This window comes from Macaca fascicularis, chromosome 7 (assembly GCF_037993035.2).
Source record: "Macaca fascicularis isolate 582-1 chromosome 7, T2T-MFA8v1.1".
Lineage (NCBI taxonomy): Eukaryota > Metazoa > Chordata > Mammalia > Primates > Cercopithecidae > Macaca > Macaca fascicularis.
The window spans coordinates 52,083,129-52,093,159 of record NC_088381.1 but is presented as its reverse complement, the minus strand read 5'-3'; the positions used below and the strand labels follow the sequence as shown (position 1 = coordinate 52,093,159).

The 10,031-nt window shown below is 54.9% G+C and overlaps 1 protein-coding gene across 1 annotated transcript; it reads left to right on the top strand.

Annotated features, from left to right (window-relative positions):
• Positions 1 to 7,732: 7,732 nt before the first annotated feature.
• RPP25 (ribonuclease P/MRP subunit p25) lies at positions 7,733 to 9,187 on the top strand. Its single transcript, XM_005560108.5, has one exon. It carries the CDS (start codon positions 7,922 to 7,924, stop codon positions 8,519 to 8,521), a length of 600 nt encoding a protein of 199 aa, XP_005560165.1. The 5' UTR covers positions 7,733 to 7,921; the 3' UTR covers positions 8,522 to 9,187.
• The last annotated feature ends 844 nt before the right edge of the window (positions 9,188 to 10,031 follow it).

Genomic DNA, 10,031 nt, shown 5'->3' with positions numbered 1-10,031 from the left:
CGGGGATTACAGGTGTGTGCCATCATGCCCGGCTAATTTTTATATTTTTAGTAGAGATGGAGTTTCACCCTGTTGGCCAGACTGGTCTCAAACTTCTGACCTCAAGCTATCTGCCCGCCTTGGCCTCCCGAAGTGCTGGGATTACAGACACGACCCATCACGCCTGGCCTAACCTGAGCCAATTCTAAGAGTACTATTGTCATTGTTTCCATTTCACAGGGAAAGAAACCGAGGCACAGAGACGTTCCATAGCTTGATCAAGGGCACAGCTAGTAAGTGGCAGAGCTGGGATTCCAACACAGGCAGTGGAGCTCTAGAGTCCAAACTCATAACCACCCCATTAGCTGCCTCTGGGTATCAGATGGGCAAGCATTTTCTGAGTTGTAAACAAAAACCTCGGTCGAGGCCGGGCGCGGTGGCTCAAGCCTGTAATCCCAGCACTTTGGGAGGCCGAGACGGGCGGATCACAAGGTCAGGAGATCGAGACCATCCTGGCTAACACGGTGAAACCCCGTCTCTACTAAAAAATACAAAAAACTAGCCGGGCGAGGTGGCGGGCGCCTGTAGTCCCAGCTACTCGGGAGGCTGAGACAGGAGAATGGCGTAAACCCGGGAGGCGGAGCTTGCAGTGAGCTGAGATCGCGCCACTGCACTCCAGCCTGGGTGACAGAGCCAGACCCCGTCTCAAAAAAAAAAAAAAAAAAAAAAAAAAAAAAAAACCTCGGTCGGGTGAGGTGGCTCACACCTGTAATGCCAGCACTTTGGGAGGCTGAGGCAGGCAGATGATGAGGTCAAGAGATGGAGACCATCCTGGTCAACATGGTGAAACCCCATCTCTACTAAAAATACAAAAATTAGCTGGGCATGGTGGCACGCGCCCGTAGTCCCCGCTACTGGGGAGGCTGAGGCAGGAGAATCACTTGAACCCAGGAGATGGAGGTTGCAGTGAGCCAAGATCGCGCCACTGCACTCCAGCCTAGTGACAGAGCGAGACTCCATCTCAAAAACAAACAAACAAACAAACTTCAGTGCACCCTGAAGGGCATATATTTCCAGGGAAGCCGACCCAACCAAGCACCCTATCTCTGCCCCAGGTCAGTGCTGGAGAAGGACCAGCCCTGATGCCTTCCACACCAGGCAAATGCAAAGCAGAACTCGCCCTGGAGTGCTGTGCCCTTCATTATGGATAGCCAGGGAGGTCCTGATGATAGCTGGTGGCTTTCTGCCTTGCCTCCCCTTCCTCCTACAATGGTCTAGTGCCATGATTAAGAGCAGACACTGGAGCCAGACCATCTGTCTCTGGATCTGGCTCTACTTTACACATGAAGTGGGTAGCAGCTACCTCATAGTGCTTGTGGTATGTGATGAGTTTGTACATGTAAAGTGCTTAGTATAGTGTCTGGCACACAGTACATGCTAACTAAATGTCAGCTGTAATTGATAATGATTCCTCACTTTATCAGCTCTGTATCTTCCTCCCATGCCGAGGTTCTCAAGCATCCTGATTATTTTGTTTTGATCAATTCCCGTTTTGGAAGGACTTTATCTTCAGAGGACAAAACTGATCCTAAGGAGGGAAGCAATAATGGAGGATTTCGGGCATCACAGCAGGCTCGTGGAAAGTCTTTCAGGAATAGGAGCTCTCCTGGGAACACTGATGTTGCCGAGGTGAGTGGGTGTTTGCTGCACTTGCCTCTAGAGTCTGGAAGGAAGATGGGGTAACCAGTGGCAGCATCCCAGTCTTGGGGAGAATGAGAAGCAGGTCCCATGGATGCTTTTGCCTCTCCTCTCCTTTCTGCTTCCACAGACACGTCCCCTCATTCATTCTAGGCCCCCCTCTCCCACTCAGGACTCGGGTGACTTGGCCTATCTGCTAGGAGAGTAATTGAATTTCATGCAAGATTAATGGTTATTGTCCTCAAATGGCATCACTCACTGGATCTGCACTGCAAACCCCTGTTCCCCATCTGTGGGGCCAGAGCCAGCACAAGAGGAAGACTGGCCTGAAGGCAAGGGGCATGGCCAGTGGTAAGGCTCCTGTCCTGACTGGCTCAAGGAGAAAAGCAATACCTAGAACTGAGCCATGGTGAGGAGGTTGGACTGGGGCTGAGAGAGAGAGCTGAGAAGGAGAGCTGGAATCAGAGCACTACCCCAGGGCCTGGGACTCAGTCTGATAGAAGAGATGCCTGGCCTGGGCAGAGGCTCTTGTATGGCAGAGCCTTCTCCCTGTGTCCCAGACCACATTCACTTCCAGGCATCATCATCCAGCACTATTACATTTACAAAGAGCTCTGATACCCATAATCCCACTCAATCCTCAGGAGAGCATGTGGGGTGGTAACTGCTCTTATGTCTGTGAAAACAGTCTCAGAAAAGTTGTCAATCCTGCATTCACTGAAACATTTATTAGGTGCTTGCTGTATGCCAGGAAATAAATCTAGCTCGCCTGATTCAAGGCCAGTGTTCTTTCCACGTATTTGCTTCAATATGTTGATTCCTTCTTCCCTCTCCTCCTAAATTTGCCTCCCAAACACTCCCCTTCTGTTGTGATTTTGAAATGCCTACAGTTCTTTGATACCCTTCCCTTCAGAAAATGGAGTCTAAAACCCCTCCCTTTGAATGTAGGCTGGGCTGCCTTCCAATAGAATAAACTGGAAATGATGGCGTGCAACTTCAGAGGAGGCTGGCCCATAACAGGCACTGCAGCTTCCTGCTTCTTTTCTCTGTCCCTCTCTCTCTTTGTCTCTCTCTGATCACCTGCTCTAGGGGAAGCCAGCTGCCAGGTCATGATCAGACCAGAGGAGAAACAGAGGTCTCTGACCAACAGACATGTGAAATAAGTTTGGGAGTAGATCCTCCATGTCCAGCTGACATCTTGACTGCAGCCTCATGACAGACCCTGAGCTAGCTGAGACCTCTTTAAGCTGTTCTTGGATTTCTGACCCTCAGAAATTGTGTGATCTCACAATCATAAATGATTGTTTTTGGGTTTTATTGTTTGTTTGTTTTGAGACAGTGTCTCACTCTGTTACCCAGGTTGGAATGCAGTGGTGCAATCACAGCTTACTGCAGTCTCAACTTCCTGGTCTCTAGCAATCCTCCAGCCTCAGCCTCCCAAAGTGTTGGGATTACAGGTGTGAGCCACTGCACCTGGCCAAATGTTTGCTGTTTTAAGTTGCTGAGCTGTGGGGTAATTTTTATGCAGAACAGATCACCAACACATCTTTCCCACTGTGGAAACACCCTCATCTCCCAAAGCTAACCCCTTTGGGCAGTGTGAGTCATTTAAAAGTTTATTTTTCTCTTATATTCAGCTGAGATAGTAAAGGGAGTCAGAATTCTCGTTTCAAACATCTGTGGTTGCTGCTTTCTAGCTGTGGTACATAGAGCAACTGAGACCTCTCTGGGTCTCAGTTTCACATCTGTCAAACAATGATGATGCCTTCCTGGAAAGGAAGACTGTAGAGATTGAACACATCTGACCCAATGCTGGGCACTCGGTGGGTGCCTGCTAAATCTGAGTTCCCTCTGGCCCTGCTAACTTTCTGATTCCTGACTCTACTCGAAAGCTTCCAAGTCCCTGCCCAAAGAGGCTGGGACTAGGATCACAGTTTTAAGAGCACCTCGCTGGGCGCGGTGGCTCATGCCTGTAATCCCAGCACTTTGGGAGGCCGAGACAGGCGGATCACGACGTCAGGAGATGGAGACCATCCTGGCTAACACAGTGAAACCCCATCTCTACTAAAAATACAAAAATTAGCCAGGCGTGGTGGCGGGCACCTGTAGTCCCAGCTACTCGGGAGGCTGAGGCAGGAGAATGGGTGAACCTGGGAGGCGGAGCTTGCAGTGAGTGGAGATCCTGCCACTGCACTCCAGCCTGGGCAACAGAGCCAGCCTCCATCACCAAAAAAAAAAAAAAAAAAAGAGCTCCTCATCCTCCTCCTGCAACAGGAGACAGAGGAGAGGGGCTGTACCAGGGATCCCCCTTCAGTGTGAACATGAGAGATTTGTCCACAGGAAGTAGGGTGTGCTGCTGGAAAGGTCCCAGGGAACCTTAACAGAGATGTATTGGCTAGGCTTGGGCTCTAGTCTAGCTACACCAACACCTCCTCCCAGGGTGAAAGGAGTCTAGTTTGCCACTCACCAGGTCACTGTGAGTGAAAACAGCTATTATTTCTGAGGCTTTCCCAATTTCTTTTCCTTTTCACCAGTTTTCTTTCCCCAATCCCTTTAAATTTTTTTAAAATTTATTTTAATCACAAATAATATATGAAAAATAGTAACAGCTAACATTCCCCAAGAACTTAGCAGCCAAGGTTCCAAGATGGCTGTCTCATAATCACTCTGTGAGGTAGATTACTATAATTAGCCCCATTTTACAGATGACAAAGCCAAGGCACATGGGTTAAGTAAATTGTCCCAGGTCACACAGAGGCAGAAAGAAGCTAATAGAAAATGAAGCTTCAGGGTCAGTAGCTCATTTATACAAGCTGCTCCAAGACTCTGTATTTAACTTTGTATTCATATTTAATAGTTCTTTTCTTAAAGAAGGTAATGAAAACTTAATGCGGTAACAAGAGGTCAGTGTGCTGTTTTCTTGCAGATATTTTAAAAATACATTTACATCTATAAACACACACGGAAATAAATGCTCCCCTACTGTGTGTATGGCTGGCACCCAGCTCCTTTAACACAACATCTTGACTGATTACATTTTTCTAACCATTGTGTGGTGTGCACCACTGATGCTCTACTTTATTTACCAGCCTTTCTGAAGTTGAGCCCTCTGCTCCCCTCCTCTGACTCTGGCCGCTCACTGGGGTTCCCACCCTCTTCACAGCTTTTTCTCCCTTCGCCATGTCCCCTACGCTGTTTCCCCTCTCATACAGCCCCTTTGCCTGTGTCCTCACTACTTCATGCCCCAATTCCTTCCTGCCTCCCGCGTTTCTCCTCTCTCCTGGCCACCCCGCCCAGTCCTTCACCGCCCACCCTGTTTCCCCCGCTCGCTGCCCGCTCTCTCCCACTCCAGCTTCCTCCGGGCCTGCTACATTACCCTAATTCACAGCACCCCATCCTTCCGCCCTCACTCCCCTCATCTCCCGCCCCCACCCTCCGCGCCCCTCCGCGGCCAGGAGGGAGCGCACAGCCGGCGGGCTGCGACGCGCGCTGACAGTGTAATGAATGGCTTCAGCTGTAATTAGCGACCCCGCGGCTAATCACGATGTACATTTACATTTTAAGTGCTGCAGAGGGAGCGGGGGAAGAGGAGGGGACCGGCAGGAGGGGATGCGGGCCTTTTCGGCGTTCTCCCTTCACCGACTGTGGAGAGCAGTGAATGCGAGTGTTCTACAGCAGTTTAGGAGGGTGGGGGCGGTGGGGTCATAGAGGGCCAACCTGGCCGGACGCAGAACCGCCCTGTCCTCGCCCTACACAAACCCGAAGCTCCCAGGACTCTTCCTCCAAATGACAGAACTCCGCCTAATCCCTTCCAAGTGATCTTGCTGCCCAAGCTTGCATAGCCCCGGGGACGGAGAGCTCGCTTCTTCCACAACCAGCCCGTTCCAACGTTACTTCCAGCCTTTCGGGGACTTTTTCTCAGGGCCTGACCTTACACAGCCCTCAGCTCTCCACGCCCCGCTACGCACTGCGGACAGTCTTTGTATCTTCCCAAGGCTGCTGTGCCTCTAGCCCCCACCGCTGTGTGGGGCCCACGGAGACTGGAGCGAGACCGAAGTCCTGGTTCGGAGCATACCCCGAGGGTTCCTGATTCCACCAGGAGACGGGGTCAGCCATTCACACACTGGGGTGCCAAGGTCCAGGCGCCGCAGCCACTCCCAAGAAGTGGTAAGGGGGTAAACCCCGGTTCTGAACAGCAGGGACTGAGAGCTGCTGCTGATGCCCAGGAGGTGAGAACAGCGGGAGGAGACAGAATATAGTCTGGCAGCCTCATCTCCAACTGAGGCCCAGCAATCCCAGGCACCGTCATGCCCCCAGCACTTTTCCGGTTGCCTGCCAGCCCCAGCTCTCTGTGTCCCTCCCGCCACGCCCCGTCACAGTCCCCTGGCTGGGACCAGATCTGCCGACCTCCCTCAGTCCTGACTGCGTGGGGCCGGTGGAAGGAGGACAGGCGAGGCCCGAGGGCAGTTTTAGGGAGGGTAGGGCCCCTTCTCAGACCCCCTCCCTTCCATCAGTAGTCCTGACAGCCCCAATCTCATCTTTCTCTAATGCTTCTCTCACCCGGCAGGAGACCCCGGGCCTCTCCTTCGGTCCCGAGGAGTTTCCGAAGAGAGGCATCCAGTAGCTCTATAATGCCCCCAGGGCTTCAACTCCCCATCTTCCTCCCTTCTTTCTCTCTTTTATTTTTTTAAAGTCTTTCTTTTTCATTTTTGTGGGTACATAATAGGTGTCTATATTTAGAGGGTACATGAGATGTTTTGATACAGGCATGCAATGCATAATAATCACATCATGGAGAATGGGCTTTCCCTCCCTTCTCTTTCTTTTTTATTTAATTAATTTTTTTTTTTTTTTTTTTTTTTTTTGAGACATAGTTTTACTCTGTCACCCTGGGTGAAGTGCAGTGGCGTGATCTCGGCTCACTGCAGCCTTCAGCTCCCGGGTTCAAGCGCTTCTCCTGCCTCAGCTTCCTGAGCAGCTGGGATTACAGGCGCGCGCCACCACACCCAGCTGATTTTTGTATGTTTAATGGAGACGGGTTTTCACCATGTTGGCCAGGCTGGTCTCGAACTCCTGACCTCAAGTAATCCGCCCGCCTCGGCCTCTCAAAGTGCTGAGATTACAGGTGTGAGACACCGAGCCCGGCCCCTCCCTTCTCTTTCTTAAAACCTGCGTTCACCCAGCCTCCGTTCGAAAAAAGACCCACTGGATCTCAAGGGGCCAAGGTTGCCTGATCGAATTTCGCCTGGGAGGAAAGGGGCGGCCACGTTGGCATGGCATCGTGCCTGGCTCACCCTAAAGCGCGCAGCCCTAAGGGTGGGCTCTCGGGCATAGGTGGAGCGAGCCTACCGCCTTTTCAGAAGAGGTCTCGCCCGCTTCCTCACGCGCCTCGGGGAACAGCTTGGCCCAAAGCCTCACTCCTCACGTCCCAGGGGTGGACGGGGGTCCGGGAGCCTCGAGCTCTAGACAGGCGTGGCGAGGCTGAAGCCTGGGTCTCCCGCGCCCCGCGAGGACCACGCCGCGACGTAGTCGCCCGAGGGGAGGCGCGGAGTGGAGCCGCAGCCAGCTCCTCCCGCACTCTGCTGACCGCGCACTAGCTGTCCTTGAGGCAAGAATACTTGGGAGCGGAAAAAAGGTGGGGGTGTTCCCCAGCGGGGAGAGGAGGGGCGAGGCCCCAGCAAGCCTCTCGGAAATTTCTCCCTGGGAGGGGACGAGGGGCGGCCTTCAACTGCAACGGGGAAGGGCTAGGATACCGGGTTTGAATTGGTGTTTGCACCGCAAGCGCAGCTTTTATTTAGGCTGCCGGTTTGTGAGGGTTGGCTCGGAGAGCGCTGATGGCGATTGTCGTGGAACTTCACCTTCACCTGCCCATGCGCCCCGCAGCGCGCCCGCTCCCACGCCAGCTCCCACGCCCGCGTAGCTGAGGACCCGGACTTGCCACGAAAGGCTGGTGAGGCTGGGGCCCGGGCGGGCCGGGCCGGGCCGGGTCAGGGGAGGGGCCTGGCGGCAGGGGCGGGGCCTCAGCTAAAGGCGCGGAGCACCGGGCGCCGAGAGCGCGGAGTAGAGCGGCGCCCGCTCGAGAGAAGTGGGGCCGAGATCGCGCCGTCCCAACCCGCCCGCCGGCGTCCGAGCTGCTTCCGCGCCCTTACCCCTGCGGGCCCTTGCAGGGCGAGACCGGCGGCCATGCAGCCCCGGGGTTGAGGCCGCCCCATGGCAAAGCCGGCGGTCCCGGCGACGACGGCGCATGGAGAACTTCCGTAAGGTGCGCTCCGAAGAGGCGCCAGCGGGGGGCGGGGCCGAGGGGGGCGGCCCGGGCTCTGGCCCCTTCGCAGACCTGGCGCCGGGCGCGGTGCACATGCGGGTCAAGGAAGGCAGCAAGATCCGGAACCTGATGGCCTTCGCCACCGCCAGCATGGCGCAGCCAGCCACGCGCGCCATCGTCTTCAGCGGCTGCGGCCGGGCCACCACCAAAACCGTCACGTGCGCCGAGATCCTCAAGCGCCGCCTGGCGGGCCTGCACCAGGTCACGCGGCTGCGCTACCGGAGCGTGCGCGAGGTGTGGCAGAGCCTCCCGCCTGGGCCCACGCAGGGTCAGACGCCTGGCGAGCCGGTCGCTAGTCTCAGCGTACTTAAGAACGTGCCCAGCCTCGCCATCCTACTTTCCAAGGACGCGCTGGATCCGCGACAGCCCGGCTACCAGCCCCCGAACCCCGATCCTGGTCCGTCGTCCCCGCCAGCCGCGCCAACGTCCAAGAGGAGCCTAGGGGAACCCGCAGCTGGAGAAGGCTCCGCGAAGCGATCGCAACCCGAGCCAGGGGCTGCGGACGAGGATCGGACGGCCTAAAACTCCGGACTGTGGGCGGGATCTTCCGCCAGCGCCTCCACCCTCAAATGCACCTCCAGCCTTTCACTCCTCGGTCCTCCGGAACCCACAACCTGGACACAGCTCCTCAAGGCAGATAGCATGGACCTTAAGGCGACAAGAGAGGGGCCCCAGAAGTGGCAGGAGAGGATCCCCGACGACCTTAGGGAAACTTCGTGCGATGATTGCTGCTTATGCCCGTGTTGCCTGAAGACACGGAACTTCACCTTCACCTTTTCTGGGACCTTCTTTGGGGGAGAATGGTGGACAGTGGGATTCTGGAAACCTGATTGGGACCCCCAAGGGTTAAAGCCACCCAGCATTCACGAAGGGCACCTGGAGTGCGGAAGCCGAGAAGAGTTATTGGAATCACCCCCACCGTTGACAGAGAAGGCAGGGGGTGAGACTTGACTGCTTGAGGGTAGGAGAGTCTGAGATGTGGGGGTCCTATTCCACTCCCCGCCCTGGGACAGTTTTCCTTTCTAGTTTTCCTTCCCCTGCTTCAGAGGAGCATCTCTGAGGGTTCTAGCTCTTTTAACACCCCTTTTCCCCCTGCTGGCCCAGAGGGAGACCCAGGACTGAACCCTCCAGGCCTCCTCCCCCAGCCCTGCAACTGGAGTCTTGCTTCCAATAAAACAAGCACAAAAATGGCTCTGTCCCCAAATTTTTTTCTAACCACCCGCCTGTGCAGAGACAGCTCTGGCCTGGCCCTTTGTGTCTCCCCTCCCCTCCAGCCTTGCGTCCTGATCCTTTGGAGTCTTCAGGGTCAGGCATAGAGACTGGACAGCTTCAAAATGGTGCAAGGCACTTCCCAGTCCCTGGCTTTTTCCTCTCTCCTCCCCCACTCTGCCCTCCCGGGCTGGCCCTGGCCTCAGGAGCTGTGGCCCATGGGGGGCCCATGCTCCCCTGTACATCACCACTAAGGGAAAGGGAGTGGCACATTGCTTTTCTGGGAGAGAAAGGAAGGAGTGGAAGGAGAGCATGGATGAACTCTCCTGGAGGTCACTGCAAAGGGTGGCAGACCCTGCTGAGGTCCCTGAACCTGCAGCCTCCAGACAATAAACTGAACCTTACCCAGAAGGCTGGCACAAAGCCCCCAGCTCCGTGAGTAGGATCTCCCCTTCGCTGCCCTCTCTCTGAGAAAGGACAGCACACCCTTGGGAAAAGGGGAGGAGAGAGACTGAGCGCAAATCCACTGCTGGAAATTACTATTCAGCAGAGAAGCTGGGACTTGGGCTGTGAATCACTGCAGGCCTCCTGATAAGCTGCTGCCTCCAGCCCTGCACAGCTGTCTGTTGAGAGATAACAGCCTCATAAGCTTCTCTGCCCAACTCTAAGCCAGCTGGGGGGTGGGGGTGGTGCTGTGTGCTGGAAGAGCTCTGGTGAGTTGGGGGTGGGATACAGCCCCAGGATCTCAGAAGTAGATCTCATCCCATGCAACTCAGCAGCACCCCTGGAAAGGGGGAGATGCGGAAGAATGTATTTATAAGTC